The sequence below is a fragment of the Staurois parvus genome, unplaced genomic scaffold, assembly GCF_062004578.1.
Source record: "Staurois parvus isolate SC_StPar_1 unplaced genomic scaffold, SC_StPar_1.0 ptg000720l, whole genome shotgun sequence".
Lineage (NCBI taxonomy): Eukaryota > Metazoa > Chordata > Amphibia > Anura > Ranidae > Staurois > Staurois parvus.
The window spans coordinates 439,248-460,743 of record NW_028318516.1 but is presented as its reverse complement, the minus strand read 5'-3'; the positions used below and the strand labels follow the sequence as shown (position 1 = coordinate 460,743).

General features: G+C 49.3%; 1 protein-coding gene and 1 pseudogene across 1 annotated transcript; one reads left to right on the top strand and one right to left on the bottom strand.

Annotated features, from left to right (window-relative positions):
- LOC149445460 (uncharacterized) overlaps positions 1–21,496 on the bottom strand; it is a 77,439-nt pseudogene that overhangs the window by 32,863 nt on the left and 23,080 nt on the right.
- On the top strand, positions 7,866–9,089 carry LOC149445461 (uncharacterized). Its single transcript, XM_089653755.1, has 4 exons — positions 7,866–8,209; positions 8,326–8,424; positions 8,514–8,740; positions 8,820–9,089. The coding sequence occupies exons 1-4, from the start codon at positions 8,125–8,127 to the stop codon at positions 9,087–9,089; spliced, it is 681 nt and encodes a 226-aa protein (XP_089509881.1). The 5' UTR covers positions 7,866–8,124.

The window sequence follows — 21,496 nt, the reverse complement described above, 5'->3', positions numbered from 1 at the left end:
GAGATGATAAGTTCAGCCTTCCTGGTTCATTCTGTGAGCCCAGAACAGTTCCGACAACCTGGTAATCTATGACTGGCTCATAACCCTGTGGGGTGGTAACCTATAGGCACCTGCTGATCTATGATTGGCTCATAACCCTGTGGGGTGGTAACCTGTAGGCAGCTGCTGATTTCCGATTGGCTCATAACCCTTTGGACTGGTAACCTGTAGGCACCTGCTGATCTACAATTGGCTTATAACCCTGTGGGGTGGTAACCTGTAGGCACCTGCTGATCTATGATTGGCTCATACTCCTGTGTATCCTGATCAGATGATGATTGCAGCACTCCCAATATTGTTCATATAATGGAGTGCACAGTGTGTTCCATCCAAGAAGGGCAGCAAGGTAGAAGCCGGCAATTACAGGCCAGTGAGTCTAACATTGGTGGTAGTCAAGTTAATGGAATCACTCCTGAAAGGAAGGATCATTGATCATCTACACAACTTGCTGGATCCAAAGCAGCATGGCTTTACTGGGGGCAGACCATGGCAGACTCATCTGATTGGACTTTTTGACTATATCACCAATGTTTTGGACCAGGGTGGTGCTGTGGACATAGAATATCTTGATTTCAGCAAGGCATGTGATACAGTTCCACATAATGATCTAATACAGAAGTTGGACAAGCTAGGACTTAGCCCTTGGGGGGTTCAGTGGATGTGCAGTTGGATAAAGGATAGATACCAGAGTGTGGTTGTAAATGGGGATCACTCAGAACAGAGAGCAGTCACTAGTGGTGTACCCCAAGGCTCTGTACTGGGTCCTGTTCTATGTAATCTATATGTAAGGGATATAACTAAAGGGTTGTTGGGTAAGGGGATGTCTCTTTGCTGATGACACAAAGGTGTGTAATAAGGAGGATATCCCTGGAGGTGTCTGTAACATGGAACAGGATCTGGCATTGCTGGATGATTGATCAGAGAAGTGGAAATTTCAGTTCAATGTTTCTAAATGTAACATAATGCACCTAGGGAAAAATAATCCCTTTAGAGAAAACAACATTGGGGGTTATGTTGCTTGACAGCACTTCAGAAGAAAAGGATTTGGGGTACTTATTTAGATCTTTATATCACTAAAGGGGTCACCGGCAGGAGGAAGGAGGTCCCGATTCCCCTATATAGGTCTTTATATCGCTAGAGGGGTCACCGGCAGGAGGAAGGAGGTCCCGATTCCTCTATATAGATCTTTATATCACTAGAGGGGTCACCTACGGGAGGAAGGAGGTCCCGATTCCTCTATATAGGTCTTTATATCGCTAGAGGGGTCACCGGCAGGAGGAAGGAGGTCCCGATTCCTCTATATAGATCTTTATATCACTAGAGGGGTCACTGGCAGGAGGAAGGAGGTCCTGATTCCTCTATATAGATCTTTATATCGCTAGAGGGGTCACCTGCAGGAGGAAGGAGGTCCCGATTCCTCTATATAGATCTATATATCGCTAGAGGGGTCACCGGCAGGAGAAAGGAGGTCCCGATTCCCCTATATAGATCTTTATATCACTAGAGGGGTCACCGGCAGGAGGAAGGAGGTCCCGATTCCTCTATATAGATCTTTATATCACTAGAGGGGTCACCAGCAGGAGGAAGGAGGTCCTGATTCCTCTATATAGGTCTTTATATCACTAGAGGGGTCACCAGCAACCTCATGTAGAATACTGTGTCCAGTTCTGGAGACCTCACTTACATAAAGGTGATAAGATAGAACGAGTCCAGAGATGGGGAATACAAATAGTGATATCAGGAGAGACTTCAGGAACGTAACATGTCCAGTCTGGAGGAGAGAAGGGAAAAGGGAGACATGACTGAAACCTTTACATACAACAAGGGAGTGAATAAGGTTCAGGAGGGCAGGATTTTCAATATGAAACCAAAATGAAGAACACGGGACATGACCTCCAACTAACTGGAGGAAAGTTCCCAACTAATCTCAGAAAGTATTATTTTACTGAAAGAGTAGTAGATGCTTGGAATACATTTCCAGTAGAGGTAGTGAGCCAGAGACAAATCACAGAGATCATCACAATAGTACACAATGAATGGCTATGAATGAAAGCCATTCATTGTGTACAACTGTCATGTGATCACTGTGATTGGTCATAGCAATCACATGGTACTGGGCTGGCCTGGTACAATGATCTGTCATCTGGTGGACACAGCAGGTGACATATCAAGACACAGCAGAGCCACTAGACTTGGAGGACTTCATATGATGTCCACCCAGGATGGGAGAGATCCCGCTAAGCTGTCATTCTGCTATAGGCCTGGTGGGAAGCAGTTCATTACAGGGGACACTGTACAGGATCTATATGTAGTCTCGGGGGTCCCTGTGGAAGTCCATGTGTGGACATTTCTACCTATGATAAATGACAGGCTAAACCCATCTGGAGACTTTCTCCACACCTGGAGTGTGCTGAGTTCTTGGAGAACGTCTACACAGTGTTTCCAGATTGGCTTTATCACCCCAACGAGCTCGCTCCAGTTCATGGATGTCATCATTATGTTTGGAGGATCTCACCAGTCAGGAGCCTTTCCTGTCATCCTACATGTTCCCTTCTGAGGATTGTTCTATCCTTCCAAACAAATGTATGAAATCATGGATGAGTCCTCCTTCTATGTGATCTAGAAGATCTTCAATCACAATGTCTTTATGGATGAAGTGGATGGCCCAGTTTATATATTATTTATTGCTTTACAGCTTTATTCCCTCCAGGATTCATTCTTTATTTATAGAACCATTCAAGGAAGTGTTCTTACTTTGAGAGATCTCCACCACCATTCCTCTGTGACCATTACATCCTTGTCATTTATGTCTAACATCTTCATTATGAGTGGATTGATAGATATTTTTATGCCTTTGGATTTATTTTTGCATTTTTTTTACCCAAAAAGATCTGTTTTGGAGGTCTCTGTTTTATTATGTATTTTGTTTTTATCTTGTGTTCTGTGTCTTTAAGACTTTTCTATCTGTAGTAAAATATCTTTTTTAAACAGTTGGTTGCATAAGAGTTAGGTTTATTGTTTCTTACTGTTTTTTAGTTCTTTTTGATCTTCTCTGGTATCCCTGTAAGGTAGATACAATGCTGGAATGGTCTTTAGGGGAAGTTTCTTGGGGCTGCTGTTTCTCTGAAATCCACAAGATGGGGATCTCATTTCTCCCCAGACAGGACTTCTTTATGGGATACAGACAGGAAGTGATGTCAGGTACAGACAGGAAGTGATGTCAGGTACAGACAGGCCATTCCGAGAGGTGAGTTGGGAGGAAGCAGATCAGAGATATTTTGCTGCACTTGGCAGCAGAGGAGGTAATAAGATGTTATTTCCTATTTACACCCAGTAACCCCCGTCATGTTCGTCCTCTTCCTCCATAGTCATGTTCATCCTCTTCCTCCATCATCATGTCCGTCCTCTTCCTTCATAGTCACGTCCATCCTCTTCCTCCATAGTCATGTCCGTCCTCTTCCTCCATAGTCATGTCCGTCCTCTTCCTCCATAGTCGCTGTGACGTCTTTTATCTCCAGCAGATGATGATACACACATATATAGTGTGGGAACCCAGATTACCCCCTTCAGGGGCAGAACATTCCCCCACTTCCGGGGCCGGAACATTCTCCTCATTGTGGAGATAAATTCTAGTAATATGGTCCTCTAAACAAACAGCACTGACAATAAATAGACAAGACAAGGACCATCCTGACCATACATGGCCTACAAAGGGCAATGATGACACTACACAGGCAGCCAATGGGCAATCATTACACTATGCAGCCAACACAATGATGGAGTGCCGGGGTCAGGAGTATGGAGCATAGAGCCCCTTACATTGCTGCTCAGGAGGAAGGAAACATTCCTTTTTAACAGAAAATGTATATAAATCTGAGGCTCTTTAAGGAATGTCCGGGGGGTTTCAAAAATGAAAGGGACTTTATAGCGACTAAAACATTTAATATGTGTAACATTGTTCTGTTTATCTCCTCCTCCCCTCCCCCGCCTGTCTCCAGCACCGCACCCGGGGACTAGCAGGGAGGGGAGAGACCTTGCAGTGTAATGAGAACCGATTGGCTGCTCCTCAGGAAAGGGGAGTATCCGGCTTATCCTTCCTCCCTTTCACTTCCAGAGCCCTTTTTGCAAACATTTAAAAAATCATTTTAGCCCTAAAGATGACACGAAACCCCCAAAATATTGATTTTCTGAAAGTAGAGACTTTAGAGAATAAAATAGTGGCAGTTCTAATGTTTTATGTCAGAAAATATTATCACAAAGTCTAGGAAATGCCAAATTTCAGTAAAAAATACACTTAAGTTAATTTCAGGGCACAAAAAAGCAATAAATGACCCATTTATGTGTAAAAATATAAAAGCCGAGGTTGCAGCGAGTAAATAGATATCCAACATGTCAAACCTTAAGTTGTGTGTGCTGAAATGGTGACAACCTTTAGTCCCGGTATTATCTATAGGGGACACATTTATAGCCCCTTCTAGGTCATCAGTATGGAGTACGGAGGAGGTCTGCTCCTAGAATTTAATGGTGTGAACCTCCTGCACTCCTAACTCAATACTGATGACATAAAAAACTCCTAATAAGAGGAAGCTGCTGCCATCTATCATATACCTTATGACAGGGAAACAACCAAAAACACAATAAATTGATGCAGCGCTACCTAATATATAAATAATAAGTGAATAGAAATACTGAATATACAAACATATACTAATGAGTGATCATCATAGAATTATATACAGTGAAACCAATACATGTGTAGAAGTGCCGGCCTTGTATAGTGTCCCCAATACTCAGTGTTAGCCGGATCGGCCCGGTCACTGCCAGCACTAGTGTTCAGCCCCTCCACTGTTCTTCACAGAAGATTTGTACCAATTGTGGGCCAAGGCAATTTATACACCACAATACATGGCCGCCCCCCAAATTCAGCTCTTGTCACACAATTCACATGGAACTCTATCACGGGTTATGAATGTAAAACTTATTGGGCCGAACCCTCAACATGGACATTACAGAAAAGAATGAATTGCAGTCATATTGGTCCGCAGACCCGATTCATCGTATGTCCGTGTTCTCTGCTGGTACATATATGTCCAACATGGACCAGCAATGTACTGGAACGTCGCTGGACTTGGAGTGGTTATACCGGGAGGATGCTTGCAGCTACAGGCATCATTCTAGTGCTGGTTTCTTAGCTGGTGGGCGGCTTTCATGTAAAAGTAATCCTAGTGGCCAATTAGCTGCAGAATTGTTTTTACCATCATTTTAAATGATTTCCTATAGCAGCAAATCTGATGAGATGAATGAAGTGGGTGTAAAGTGGAAGCAGTGGATCTGCATGGAGCAGCATCTTGAGCACAAAGCACTTTATGTTGTGGATGGATTTGCACACGGTTCAGTTTCCTTCATTTATTGATAAACCCCATAAGACCAATGAAGTGGGTGTAAAGTGGAAGCAGTGGATGTGCAGAGAATAGGATTTGGAGCCCCGAGCTCTTTATCTCTGAATGTCTCCACATATTTGTAGTGTATTTGTGATGATTTCTGTGCACACACAATAGGACAGCGCTGTGACACATAATGCTCTTCTAGATGACAGGGAATCCTTCCCTTTGTTACAGCAGCAGTCCGCTAGAAGGTTTTTGTAGGTTTGGAGTTGTTACACATAGCGCGGGTTTTATCCATTTATAGTGATGACATCATTGCCCAAATCTGGGGGTCACCAGCCATTTCCACCCTTTACTCCCAGCTGGGGGGCTTTGTATCCATATACCAGATGTTCTACAGGACTAAATCTACAATCAATGTTACTGCAAAATCAAAGGGGCCAAAACCCCTCCCCCGAGCAGTCATATATTTCTGTCCCCCTTGGTGGGATTGGAGGTGACCCCTCTATAAGGATCTACAGTCCATACACACCCAGCACAAGGCCGGGGTCACACTACCAGACGCTTCTCGGGGCTGCAGTTCCTCTGAGCTCCACAAGGTGGGGATCTCACTTCTACCCAGACAGGAGGTCTCTATGGAAAACAGGAAGTGATGTCAGGTACAGACAGGAAGTCTATGGAAGACAAACAAGTGATGTCAGACAGGAAGTGATGTCAGGTAAAGACAGGAAGTGATGTCAGATACAGACAGGACATTTTAGGGGAGAGGTAAATCAGGAGGAAGCAAAGAGGAGACATTCCTGGATCTGGCGGCAGAGGAGGTAATACGTAGATGAACCCCTTCAGGGGGAGGAGTTGATGATAATATATTTGCCCCCAAAGCTGGCCTACATGGTTCAGTTTTATCGTTCAGCCAGCGGGATGACCATAAAAACTGAAGTGATTCCCCCATCCACACATTGTAGGTGGATGGGGGAATCCTCCCCGCTGCACTCTTGTATTCTGACAATGGGGGGACTCCTCCGCTCTCAGAATACACAGATCAGCACTGAAGCTATTGGCTGCAGCCGCTGGGGGAGTGGCTTTTATCCGGCAGTGGCCACACATGGATGGAAATGTGAGCGATCCCTGCTGAACCAGCTGAATTTCCATGGATCTATGGTCACCTTCAGTGACTTCCTCCCCTCCCCCTCATCTTCTTCATGATGGAAGTCATGCTGAGATCATCTCCCATTGGCTGAGCAATATTCTCATTTGTCTCTCAGCTCCTTCTTGCTATTCCTCGTCCTGCCTGTTGTTTCCTTGGATTGATTTTCTGTGTAGTGACCCCGGCTTGGTCTCTTGGATGCGCTCGTCTGTTGCTTGCCCTGACCTTTCTCCTGATTCCTGGACCTCCTCCTCATCTCTCCTCCATATCCTCTTACACAGCTTTTCTCCACACCTGCAGTGACCCTGGGGGGAGGAAACTTGGCACCAGCACGCCGCCAAATCCATCCCCACCATTAGGGGCTCTGGAGACAATTGTCTGCTATTTACACTCCGTTCCTCCGCACGTCACCTGATCACATGACCGCTTACTGCCACAGATTCCGGACAGATTTCTGGATGGTAAAGGTCAAAGTTCACTCTTCAGTTTAGGAGAGGTAGGACGCACCCAGGAACTATGATTTGGTTTGCATGGGAGTCTCATATAGAGGACCCCTCAAATCTCCCCATCCAAATGTCCCTCCATCCGGAGTCTATATGTCCTATGACATCACACTGACCTCACAGCTCCTCCCCCCAATGTCCCTTCATCCAGAGTCAGAGAATCCTATGACATCACACCGACCTCACAGCTCCTCCTCCCAATGTCCCTCCATCCAGAGTCAGAGAATCCTATGACATCACAATGACCTCACAGCCCCTCCTCCCAATGTCCCCCCATCCAGAGTCAGAGAACCCTATGACATCAGACTGACCTCACAGCTCCTCCTCCCAATGTCCCTCCATCCAGAGTCAGAGAATCCTATGACATCACACTGACCTCACAGCCCCTCCTCCCAATGTCCTTCCATCCAGAGTCAGAGAATCCTATGACATCACACTGACCTCACAGCTCCTCCTCCCAATGTCCCTCCATCCAGAGTCAGAGAATCCTATGACATCACACTGACCTCACAGCTCCTCCTCCCAATGTCCCTCCATCTTGTCTTTTTCCCTGTTCCTCTTAGGATGTGGGGCCCCTTGGTATCCTCACATGTAAAGTGGGACTGTTGGTCCTGCGTTGTATGTAATGACATCAGAATGCTGCAACAAGCCTATACCCTGCGTAGTGTGGGGGTCCTGTGGGGGGAAATTATACCTCAGCCTGAAGTGGGGCTTTAATAAAATGGAGACCTGAATGGAGAGGTGAGGAGGATTCTGGGAATATCATTTGATGTGACTATTTGTGTTCAGATGTAGAGTTTTCCTCCTGTGAAGTCTGGAGATCATATGACATCACATTGCCTCCACCTCCCTCCCTGATAGAAGAGAGAAAGAAGAAGAAGATTCTAGAAGTCACCAGAGAGATCACTGAGCTGCTGACAGGAGAGGTGAGCGGTGCCGGGAATTCTGGGACATTCTCCAGTAACAGACAAGGGATGTGTCTGGATGGTGACTGTATCATTGTGTGTGTCAGGTTCCTATAAGGTGTCAGGGTGTCACTGTCTATTTCTCCATGGAGGAGTGGGAGTATTTAGAAGGACACAAGGATCTCTACAAGGACGTCATGATGGACAATCAGCCGCCCCTCACATCACCGGGTAAGAGGAGACTTTATTGTAAAGGAGAGAGCAGTACGGAGGATCCACCTAGATCCCCCATCATCTGATAAACACATAGAAACAATGGATTCAGTCAGTGTGTGTGTTTCCTACAGATGGATCCAGTCATGGGAACCCACCAGAGAGATGTCCCCGTCCTCTGTATTCCCGGGATTCCACACAGGAAGGTCACACCATCCCTCACCATCATCAGATAGATGAGGAACAATCACTGATAGTATCATTAGGATCTGTACATTATCTGCATTGTTACCATTGATGGCATTTTTATTATATATTCAGAGTGGAAACCTGAGAGATCCTAAAGTTGAGGTTAAAGAAGAGATAAAAGAGGAGGAGGATGAGGATGGGGGGATGGAGGAGTCAGAGCTTCTAAAAGAACACAAAGATCTGTACCAGGACACCATGGTGGAGTCATCCAGCTACAGGAACCCACCAGAGAGATGTCCCCGTCCTCTGTATTCCCGGGATTCCACACAGGAAGGTCACACCATCCCTCACCATCATCAGGTAGATGATGACAATTATTGGTAGTTGTGATTTATACACAGCATGTTTGTTACAATGAATGTTTTATTATATCTTTCAGAGTGGAATCCTCGGGGATGATAATATTGATGTTAAAGAAGAGTATAAAGAGGAGGATGAGGAGTATGGAGTGATGGAGGAGTTTTCAGAAGGACACAAGGATATGATGGAGCCACCTAATACCAGGAACCCACCAGAGAGATGTCCCCGTCCTCTGTATTCCCGGGATTCCACACAGGAAGGTCACACCATCCCTCACTATTACAAGGTTGGTGGGATGGAGCATCTAGAACATGAATTCATGGAGACAATGTGTGGGTATTTTCTGTGACCTTATATCTTACAGATGATATTTTCTCTCATTTCCTTGATTTAGAGTGGAGATCCAATCGATATAGAATTTGAGGTGAAAGCAGAAGAAGAAGAGGCGTATGTGAGGGATGATCAGCAGTCTATGGAGGAGGATGGAATAACGGGGACATTTATAGAGGAGGACACTCCTACAGAGATCAGCACAGGTGGGTCATGAACACTAAATCCATTCCTCCTGAATATATTTATTCAAGATGGCGGCGGGAGCAGACATGCGTTAGGAGCTCCTGCGCTCCTAGCCCCAATCCGCTGCCATCCGGGCCGCAGCGGACCCCAGCGGGGCCCCTAAGACACTCCCGGCCCAGCCCGACCACCAGGGAAGGCTTCTGGACCTTTTCCCGGAGCTCTGGGAATCGTGGCCTACCCGCGCACCTGAAGCCGGGGCCTCAATTTTTGCCGCGGCCGAGCCGCGACCGGACCGCATCGCCGGACATCCACCCGGACTGTCTCCGCTCTGCCCACCGGGTCCCACCGACCTGCCTGCCTGCCCAGGGCCCTCCCCATCAGCCCTGGGTCCTCGTTGACTACCCTGGACCACCAGGAACCGGCACGGCCTCACGGTCTCCCTGGAGCCCTCCCTGCTAGCTCAGGGACCACCCCAGACCGCCCGCTTCCAGCTGCTGACACCCTGCCGCCACCTCGGGGCACCCAGCATCCAACACCCAGCGGCCCTGCCTGGGAACTGCTTTGGGCCTCCCAGTACCCTGCGGGCTGCCCTGCACCAGCCGGCCCCAGACCAGGGACCTTTCCAGGATGCCGCTGCACCTCCGCTACCTGCACCGAAAGGGTAAGCCTCCCCTTTGGGGCACCTACCACTGAACTGCCCAAACCCTATCCAATTCGGCGGAGCCAAGCCTACCACGTGGCCTTACCGCTCCCACCGACGCAGGTCCCCCAGCACCCCCAGTCACTGGCCCACAACATCCACCTGCGCTGCTCACCTCACCCACGGACGCTGAGCCAGACTGCGACTAACCCACTCCACCTCCAGACGTCGGTCCTCACCACCTCCTGCCAACGGCCCCTCTACACCGCCTAACGCCGGTTCCTTCATACACCACCTGATGCCGGGCCCTTCAGCACCATCAGTGCCTCCCGACGCTGAGTCCTCAGCGCCTGGCCCTCAACATCCGCCTGCGCCGGCTCACTTCGTTCACGGACGCTGACCCTACTACAGCTGCCAACGCCTAGCCTACTCCACCTCCAGACGTCGATCCATACCACCTCCTGATGACGACCCTTCCACTCCTCCCGACGCCGGGCCCTTCAGCACCCTCAGCGCCTCCCGACACCGAGCCCTCAACACCTGGCCTCAACTTCTCCGGTCTCCAAGCCGCCAGCATCACCAGATGCCGCGCCTACTGCACCCCAGACGTCGCGCCCTACGACCCCTCCGCTCAACGAACCACCACATCCACTGATGACGTGCTGCCGCACCCACGGACACCAACCTACTTCACCCGCAGACTACTACCAACCAGCTGCTATCCTTGCTGCCCTCCACTCTCCCTCTCCCCTCCCAGAAGAACTCAATAGTCTCCTCCACAGCGCTTCAGACGCTCTGCTTCACCATCCCGGACTTGCACCCCCTCACCTCCCACGGCATTTCGGACACTTCACTTTGCCATCCCTGACCAGCACCCCTTCACCCCCCTGACCTTTCCAGCACCCCGCTCACCCCAACATGCCGCCCGCGCTCCTCCTCCTCGTCCTCCTCTCCTCCATCCTTAAAACCGCCTCCCTCTACCCGCCCACCCCCACTAAGCAGCTCTATATCGCCCCCTCGCTTCTCCCCTCTCCTCATTACGGCACCCACCACCTCCTCCTGCTACTCCACTTCCCCGCTGACCCACTTGCCACCACGTCCAGACCCACACGCTCCTACACCTCCCGTTCCCATGCCACCTTCCTCACCCTCCTCCTTCTCATATCAGCTGGAGACATCTCCCCGAACCCTGGCCCCTCACCACCTCACCCCCCCCCTAGAGCCCCCCCTGCTCACGCCAGCCGACGCAACCGCCTCAACCTCATACATGCACCCCTCCTCCCCATCTCTTGTTTGCACTCCTGAATGCTCGTTCGAGTTGCAACAAACTTACCGCCATCCACGACCTCTTCATCTCCCGCTCCCTAAACCTCCTAGCAGTCACCGAAACCTGGGTACAGGCCACCGACTCCACTTCCCCCGCGGCACTCACCCATGGAGGTCTCATCTGGACCCATTCGCCAAGACTGAGCGATCGCAGAGGTGGTGGTGTCGGCCTGCTCCTTTCACCGCTGAGCACCTTCCAGGTCCTCCCTAACCCACCCTCTCTATCCTTCCCCTCCTTTGAGGCGCACTGCATCCGACTCTTCTCACCCACCCCCCTAAGGATCGCAGTGATCTACAGGCCCCCCGGATCCATACCCCGCTTCCTGGATGACTTAGCCGCCTGGCTCCCCTTCTTCCTCTCCTCTGAGCTACCGACCATCATCCTCGGGGACTTCAACATCCCCATCAACGACAACACCCCGGCTACTTCCCAATTCCTCCACCTAACCTCCTCCTTCGCGCTCACACAGTACACGCAATCCTCCACCCACATCGGAGGGAACACCCTGGACCTCGTCTTCTCCCACCTCTGTACCCTCAACCAGTTCTTTAACACCCCCTTCCCTCTCTCTGACCACCACCTCATCACGTTCTCCATCTCCCCTTCCCCCAACTCCCCCCCCCCAAAACGCCAAACCATCACCAGCCGCAATCTCCGCAACCTGAACCCGGCCCCCCTCCACTCGGCTGCCGACCGCCTACACGACAGCATCCTCCCACTGTCATGTCCTGACCTAGCCACCACCTTGTACAACGACTCACTGTCAGCTGCCCTAGACTCTCTGGCACCCCTAACCACACGCAACATCAAACCCAGACCGCTCCAACCATGGCAGACCGACAGCACTAAACGCCTCAAACGTCGCAGTCGCGCACTGGAGAGACTATGGAGCAAAACCAGATCCCCTCACGCATTCTCCTTCTACAAATCTGCCTTCCTCACTTACACCTCCTCCCTCCACGCCGCCAAGCAGGCCTACTTTGTTAACCTAATCAACACCCTCTCCTCCTGCCCTCGCCGACTCTTCTCCACCTTCAACTCCCTACTCTCCCCCCCCCCCCCTCCTCCACTCAGTACCTCACTCACCGCCCACGAGATTGCCACCCATTTCCATAACAAGATTGACACTATCCATAAGGACATTGTCAACTCGCAATATACCTCCCCACCTAGCCTCCCCACCCCCGTCACCCCTTCTTCTCCCCCCTCCTCTGCCCTCACAACCGCACTGCCCTCCACCGCTCCCAAGGCCCCGCCCACCGTAACCCCCCCTGCACTGCACTCCCTCAGCCCTGTCACTACTGAGGAAATCGTCAAGGTCCTCTCAGAAGCCCGCCTCACTACCTGCCCCCTGGACCCTATCCCCTCTCAACTCCTCCGGTCACCCCCCTCTTCCCTCATCCGCTCCCTCACCCACATCTTCAATCTCTCCCTCTCTACTGGCGCATTCCCCTCCCCCCTAAAGCACGCACATATCACCCCCATCCTCAAAAAGCCCTCCCTGGATCCCGCAGACCCCAACAACCTCAGACCCATCTCCCTGCTGCCACTCACCTCCAAGCTCCTTGAGCGCATAGTCTACGATCGCCTAAGCGCCCACCTTACTGACAATAACCTCCTTGACCCATTACAGTCCGGCTTCCGTCCCCTACACTCCACCGAAACCGCCCTCCTCAAAATCATTAACGACCTACTAAACGCCAAAGCCAAGGGCGACTACTCTGTCCTCCTTCTCCTGGACCTCTCCGCGGCCTTCGACACAGTCGACCACCCCCTCCTCCTTAATAAACTACTCTCCCTTGGCATCAGAGACACCGCTCTCTCCTGGTTCTCATCCTACCTATCCCGACGCTCCTTCAGTGTCACCTACAATGGTACCACCTCCCCCTCCCTCCCCCTCTCTGTTGGGGTCCCCCAAGGCTCTGTCCTTGGACCCCTTCTCTTCTCCATCTACACCTCCTCCCTGGGCACACTCATACACTCCCATGGCTTCAATTATCACCTCTACGCTGACGACACCCAAATCTACCTCTCCACCCCCCACCTCACCCCCACTATCTCCGCCCGCATCACTCACCTCCTAAACGACATCTCAGACTGGATGTCGCTACATTTCCTCAAGCTTAACCTCTCCAAAACCGAGCTCCTCATCTTTCCCCTGCCCCCCCCCCATCCTATCCATCACCACCACCAACACCACTATCATTCCCGCCCCGCAAGCCAAAGTCCTTGGCGTCATTCTTGACTCGAACCTCTCCTTCCTGCCTCATGTCAAATCACTCACAAACACATGCAGGCTCCACCTCCGCAATATTGCCAAGATACGCTCCTTCCTCACCCCAGACACCACCAAACTTCTAGTACACTCCCTCATCATCTCACGCCTTGACTACTGCAACTCTCTTCTCATTGGCCTACCCAAGTGCAGGCTCTCCCCGCTCCAGACCATCCTGAACTCAGCGGCCAGACTCATCCACCTCACCACCCGCTCCACCTCTGCCACCCCCCTCTGCCTCTCCCTCCACTGGCTCCTGATTGCCCAACGCATCAAATTTAACCTTCTAATCCTGACCTACAAAGCCGTTCACAACACTGCCCCTGACTACCTCACCAACCTGATCCCCAAGTACCACCCTACCCGTACCCTTCGCTCTTCACAGGACCTCCTTCTATCCTGCTCCCTGGTCTCCTCCTCCCATGCACGACTGCAGGACTTCTCCAGGTCCTCCCCTATCCTCTGGAACTCACTGCCCCAATCCATCCAACTGTCGCCTTCCCTCCCCACATTCAGGCGCTCCCTCAAAACCCATCTCTTCAGGGAAGCCTACCCCACCCTCACCTAACGGCCATCCTCCCTCATTCCTCCCACCACTTCATCCCCCTCAGCCACTTCATTCCCCTCAGCCACTTCCTTTTGTTCCACTACCCCCTCCCTCCTAGATTGTAAGCTTGAAAGAGTAGGGCCCTCTTACCCCTCGTACGCTGTCTGTTTTTGTGGTACTGGTTCATGTATTGTCCCCCCTATTGTACAGCGCTGAGCAAACCCTTTGGCGCTATATAAACTCCATGTAATAATAATAATAATAATTCCTCCACCCATACTGCTCACTGATTGGTCCAGAGTAGGGCGGGGACTGGGTGATATCAGCCTGTAATCCCCTGGTCACTTTCCTGAGCTGTGTTCCCCGTCCTGTATTCCTGGATTTCTCTCGGATAATCTTCCTTCTCTGTGCTGCAGACACAATTTATGTATCTAGACTGGATTTATGGAGGTTCTGGGGATCAGCTGGCAGCAAAATGTTGATGTTCACCATAAGTGTTGGATGACCTGAGACATGTGTATTGGGTCTTCTACCATGTATCAGATCTAGTAAAATCTCTGACAGAGCAATTCTCCCAGGGTTTCTTACTCTTTTATTTGCTGGCTGTGCCGGGTGGAGGGATATGTCTGTAGTGTCTCAGACCCAAGTCACTGAGTGCAGTCTCAGGAGATGGGAGGCAGCGGTGTGGGATCTCTGCAACTTGTCTACAGTAAACATTTAATATTCCACTGATTGATGAATAATAATATTATGAGTCCTGACCCTTACACTGTATACTCTATGTTGTACATTACATCCTCCTGACCCCTGCACTATATACTCTATGTTGTACATTACATCCTCCTGACCCCTGCACTATATACTCTATGTTGTACATTACATTCTCCTGACCCCTGCACTATATACTCTATGTTGTACATTACATCCTCCTGACCCCTGCACTATATACTCTGTTGTACATTACATACTCCTGACCCCTGCACTATATACTCTATGTTGTACATTACATACTCCTGACCCCTGCACTATATACTCTATGCTGTACATTATATACTCCTGACCCCTGCACTATATACTCTATGTTGTACATTACATACTCCTGACCCCTGCACTATATACTCTATGTTGTACATTACATACTCCTGACCCCTGCACTATATACTCTATGTTGTACATTACATACTCCTGACCCCTGCACTATATACTCTATGTTGTACATTACATACTCCTGACCCCTGCACTATATACTCTATGTTGTACATTACATACTCCTGACCCCTGCACTATATACTCTATGTTGTACATTACATACTCCTGACCCCTGCACTATATACTCTATGTTGTACATTCCATACTCCTGATTCCTGCACTATATACTCTATGTTGTACATTACATACTCCTGATTCCTGCACTATATACTCTATGTTGTACATTACATACTCCTGACCCCTGCACTATATACTCTGTGTTGTACATTACATACTCCTGACCCCTGCACTATATACTCTGTGTTGTACATTACATACTCCTGACCCCTGCACTATATACTCTGTGTTGTACATTACATACTCCTGACCCTTCCCTATATACTCTATGTTGTACATTGCATACTCCTGACCCCTGCACTATATACTCTGTTGTACATTACATACTCCTGACCCCTGCACTATATACTCTATGTTGTACATTACATACTCCTGACCCCTGCACTATATACTCTGTGTTGTACATTACATACTCCTGACCCCTGCACTATATACTCTGTGTTGTACATTGCATACTCCTGACCCCTGCACTATATACTCTATGTTGTACATTGCATACTCCTGACTTCTGCTCTCCCCCTCCCCCCACTGCTATATATACACATAATATGGATTCTCTTTTGTTACACCCATTTCCTCCCAGCTGGACATTTTATATCGGACGATGTGATTGGAGCACAGACTTTTACATGGTGATAATAATGTGATAACATCCTCCAACTTTGGACCCTTAAACAGAAAGTGATAATGAGGAAGGAGTCAATACCCCAATGATGGTGGTCTTCAGGATCAGTCCAGTCTTCATCTTGGTTGTTCTCCCCCCATCCTCACTCTCTGACCTCTGGTGGGGCTCAGCCCCGCTGTTCTTCATGACTAAATCATGGACTAAATAAGGAAGTGCAGTACTTCTTGTGTTGGGAAGATGGCGATGAGTGATAGAGGGGGTGGGGACCCTCGTCCTATAATCCCCTCATCACTGTCCCTCCTATAAAAGACAGTTCTGGTTGTTTCCTCACTCTCTGACTAAGGTCCATGAATAAAGAAATGACCTGGTAGGAGATCAGATGAGCCATTTCCTAGTTCCCTTGAGGGTGGAATTGTAAGCTCCTCAGAGCCCAAGCTGCCTGATGAGGGCGGAGTCCTGGTTTGGGGGAACCAATCAGCTCCTGTCTAGTAATCCTCTTTGTCTTTGTATTTTAGTCCATGGCCGGGAGATGAGGAAAACCTCCGAGGATTGTCTCACTTTGTCTCCAGACTGGAAAGTAGAAGATGAGGACCTCACACAGTATAGTCCAGGAGAAAACCCGGCTCCCTCCAATGTCCATCCGGCACCACCCAGTGTAGATGGACCATCGGATTCCTCGTATCCTGAGGAACCTCAGACTGTGGGGGACCAGGCCGGCCTTCCAACAGAGAAGAGGTTCTCCTGTACTGAGTGCGGGAAATGTTTCTGTTCTAAGTACAATCTTAATGTGCATAAAAGATGTCACACAGGAGAGAAGCCGTATTCCTGTCCTGAGTGCGGGAAATGTTTTTCAGAGAAGTCCAGTCTTCACAAACATCAGAGATCTCACACAGGGGAAAAGCCATATTCCTGTCCTGAGTGCGGGAAATGTTTTTCAGAGAAGTCCAGTCTTCACAAACATCAGAGATCTCACACAGGGGAGAAGCCGTATTGCTGTCCTGAGTGCGGGAAATGTTTTTTAGATAAGTCCTATTTTCACAGACATCAGAGATCTCACACAGGGGAGAAGCCTTACTCCTGTTCTGAGTGCGGGCAATGTTTTTCAGTCAAGGACAGTCTTCACACACATCAGAGATCTCACACAGGAGAGACGCCGTATTTCTGTTCTGAGTGTGGGAAATGTTTTTCATGGAAGTCCTCTCTTTCTAAACATCAAAGATGTCACACAGGGGTGAAGCCGTATTCCTGTCCTGAGTGTGGGAAATGTTTTTCACATAATTCCAGTCTATACACACATCAGAGGTCTCACACAGGGGTGAAGCCGTATTCCTGTCCAGAGTGCGGAAAATGTTTTTCATGTAATTCCAATCTTTGCAAACATCAGAGATCTCACAAAGGAGAGAAGCCATATTCCTGTCCAGAGTGCGGGAAATGTTTTTCAGAGAAGTACAGATTTTACACACATCAGAGATCTCACACAGGGGAGAAGCCGTATTGCTGTCCTGAGTGCGGGAAATGTTTTTTAGATAAGTCCTATCTTCACAGACATCAGAGATCTCACACAGGGGTGAAGCCTTACTCCTGTTCTGAGTGCGGGCAATGTTTTTCAGTCAAGGCCACTCTTCACACACATCAGAGATCTCACACAGGAGAGACGCCGTATTTCTGTTCTGAGTGTGGGAAATGTTTTTCATGGAAGTCCTCTCTTTCTAAACATCAAAGATGTCACACAGGAGTGAAGCCGTATTCCTGTCCTGAGTGCGGGAAATGTTTTTCAGACAAGTTCATTCTTCACACACATCAGAGATCTCACACAAGGGAGAAGCCGTATTCCTGTCCTGAGTGTGGGAAATGTTTTTCACATAAGTCCGGTCTTCACAGACATCAGAGATCTCACACAGGGGAGAAGTCGTATTCCTGTCCTGAGTGCGGGAAATGTTTTTCACTCAAATCCAGTCTTCACGATCATCAGAGATCTCACACAGGGGAGAAGCCGTATTCCTGTCCAGAGTGCGGAAAATGTTTTTCACGTAATTCCAGTCTTTGCAAACATCAGAGATCTCACAAAGGAGAGAAGCCGTAATCCTGTCCAGAGTGTGGGAAATGTTTTTCACAGAATTCCAGTCTTCACACACATCAGAGATCTCACACAGGGGTGAAGTCTTATTCCTGTCCAGAGTGCGGGAAATGTTTTTCAGACAAGTATCATCTTTCCAAACATCAGAGATCTCATACGGGGGGAGAAGCCATATTCCTGTCCTGAGTGTGGGAAATGTTTTTCACAGACGTCCCATCTTTCCAAACATCAGAGATCTCACATGGGGAAAAGTCACTTTCCTGCCCTGAGTGAGGGAAATGTTCCTCACTGAAGTCCTGTCTTCCTGTACATCAGGGGTCCCACACAACCCTGAAGGTGTATTAGTGCCTTGAGTGCGGGAAATGTCTTCTAGATGAATGTTGCTGGACATCCCAGCTCTCATGTGGGGAAGAAGCACACCCTGATATACACCTCAGATATACTCCATGGCTGATCTTCATCATGGAAGAAACAGTTCATAAGGAGATCAGAGGTCCCCAAAGACATGGATGAAGTGTGTGACCGGGTCGGCCATTGATAGCAGGAGAAGAATAAAAATGGAGTCCTGCCCTGTGATTGGCTGAGTACATTTTGTGGTGGGAGATTTCACAAACATTTGGAGGTCTTGTCACACATCTCTCTAACACAGGTGGTCAGACACTATATCTGGCTTCTGTGGTCCTTATCTATAGCAGCCCTTTTCCCATAAGGCAGGCAGGCCTACTGGTACTCGTTGCCCCCAGGACTGATACACAATGCTATAGTGCCTGGCTACCACACCAGGGTAGGTGCAAACTGAGCACAGCAACAGGTACTTGTGGTTGGCAGAAAGGCAGAATGGTTCAATGACAGTCCAGGTACAAGGCGAGTTCATCTCACGAAAATGCATCAGATATCCCAACCAGGCAGTGTTTGGGACAGGACCCCATTGTCTGGGACTGAAGATCTGGCTCTATGTCTGTTTTTTTGGTCGGCTTGTGAGATTCCATTTGTGATCTATCATTTAATAAATGTGATATTACGGTAATGCTCCCTCTTGGGTGTTGTCTTTGACAGTTCCTAGATTCCCCCATCTGTGGAGGACTGCACCTCATCAAGTGACAGATAACGTGTGGAATTGTGAAGCACCAAGATTTGAGTGTTGTTGTGTTTGGCAACATTTGATCGACAAGGCAGGCAATATTCAGAGTAATCAGGGTCCAATCCCTGGTCAAAGACAGGCAGAGTTCAGAGAGTAATTGATATCTGATCCAAGGTCATAAACAGAGGAATACAAACAGCAGAGCAGGACAGACCGACAGGGAGCTTAAACATGCATTATACACACTATCACTAACATGAGACTGCAGGTTTGGCTGGCTTAAATCAGATTTATTCTCCACCCAGAGACTTGCTGCATCATAGCTAAAACCAGGATGCTTTAATGAGACCATCAGTTGTGATGGATTGGGGGCACTAGACGTTCCTGACATTAACCTCCATCTGAAAAGGGGCCAATAATCCCTTAAAGGCATGTTGGGCATCCAGCATAGGACCATCAGGCTGGGCATCCAGCAAAGGACCAGCATGCTGAGCAATGGTCGGGGCAGGGGTGAACTGACCATTTGGAAACTCGGGCACTGCCCGAGGGCCCAGGGTCAGTAGGGGGCCCCATGAGATGCCCCTGGTAGCTTTTTCATAGGCTTTTTGAGTTTGGGCAAGGACACAGGGGCCCCATGATCCCCTATTGCCCGGGGGCCCCATGAGTTGTCAGTCTGCCCCTGGTCAGGGGATCAGCAAAGTCAGGTTGGTTAGCAGGCATAGAGTTTATGAAGCCAAACTGGACAGCAGAGAACCTGTAACATCAGGTTGGATAGCAGGTGACATGGTACTGAAGTCAAGCTGAATGCAGGCTGCATGCAGAGTGGCCTGAAGACAAAGTTGTGGGCTCCACATGGCTGAATGAGGCAGTTTATCCAAAGGCTGGACGGAACTTCTTAGACAGGTTTCAGCAGATATAGTTGCAGTAGGGTGAGGCCCGGTTACTGAAAGTCCCAAAAATGAAAAAGGGCACAATTGGCCTGGGCTGAATCAGAACAACTGGTGCGGAGGCAGACTGGACCACATTGGCAGGTGTAGAGACAGACTAGACCGCATCAGCAGGTGTAGAGACAGACTAGACCACATCAGCAGGTGTAGAGACAGACTAGATGACATCAGCAGGTGTAGAGACAGACTAGACAGCATCATCAGGTGTAGAGACAGACTAGACCACATCAGCAGGTGTAGAGACAGACTAGACCGCATCAGCAGGTGTAGAGACAGACTAGACCACATCAGCAGGTGCAGAGACAGACTATACCACATCAGCAGGTGAAGAGACAGAGTAGACCGCATCAGCAGGTGAAGAGACAGACTAGACCGCATCAGCAGGTGCAGAGACAGACTAGACGACATCAGCAGGTGTAGAGACAGACTAGATCTCATCAGCAGGTGTAGAGACAGACTAGATCACATCATCAGGTGTAGAGACAGACTAGACCACATCGACAGGTGTAGAGACAGAGTAGACCACATGGGAAGTTGTAGAGACAGACTAGACCGCATCAACAGGTGTAGAGACAGACTAGACCACATTGACAGGTGTAGAGACAGACTAGACCGCATCAGCAGGTGAAGAGACAGACTAGACCACATCAGCAGGTGTAGAGACAGACTAGATCACATCAGCAGGTGTAGAGACAGACTAGACCACATTGACAGGTGCAGAGACAGACTAGACCACATCGACGGGTGTAGAGACAGACTAGACCACATTGGAAGTTGTAGAGACAGACTAGACCACATCAGCAGGTGTAGAGACAGACTAGACCACATCGACGGGTGTAGAGACAGACTAGACCACATCGACTGGTGTAGAGACAGACTAGACCGCGTCAGCAGGTGTAGAGACAGACTAGACCGCATCAGCAGGTGAAGAGACAGACTAGACCGCGTCAGCAGGTGAAGAGACAGACTAGACCGCGTCAGCAGGTGTAGACAGACTAGACCGCATCAGCAGGTGTAGAGACAGACTAGACCGTGTCAGCAGGTGTAGAGACAGACTAGAGCGCGTCAGCAGGTGCAGAGACAGGCTATACCACGTCAGCAGGTGAAGAGACAGACTAGACCGCATCAGCAGGTGCAGAGACAGACTAGACCGCATCAGCAGGTGAAGAGACAGACTAGACCGCATCAGCAGGTGCAGAGACAGACTAGACCGCATCAGCAGGTGAAGAGACAGACTAGACCGCATCAGCAGGTGTAGAGACAGACTAGACCGCATCAGCAGGTGCAGAGACAGACTAGACCGCATCAGCAGGTGAAGAGACAGACTAGACCGCATCAGCAGGTGTAGAGAGACTAGACCGCATCACCAGGTGAAGAGACAGACTAGACCGCATC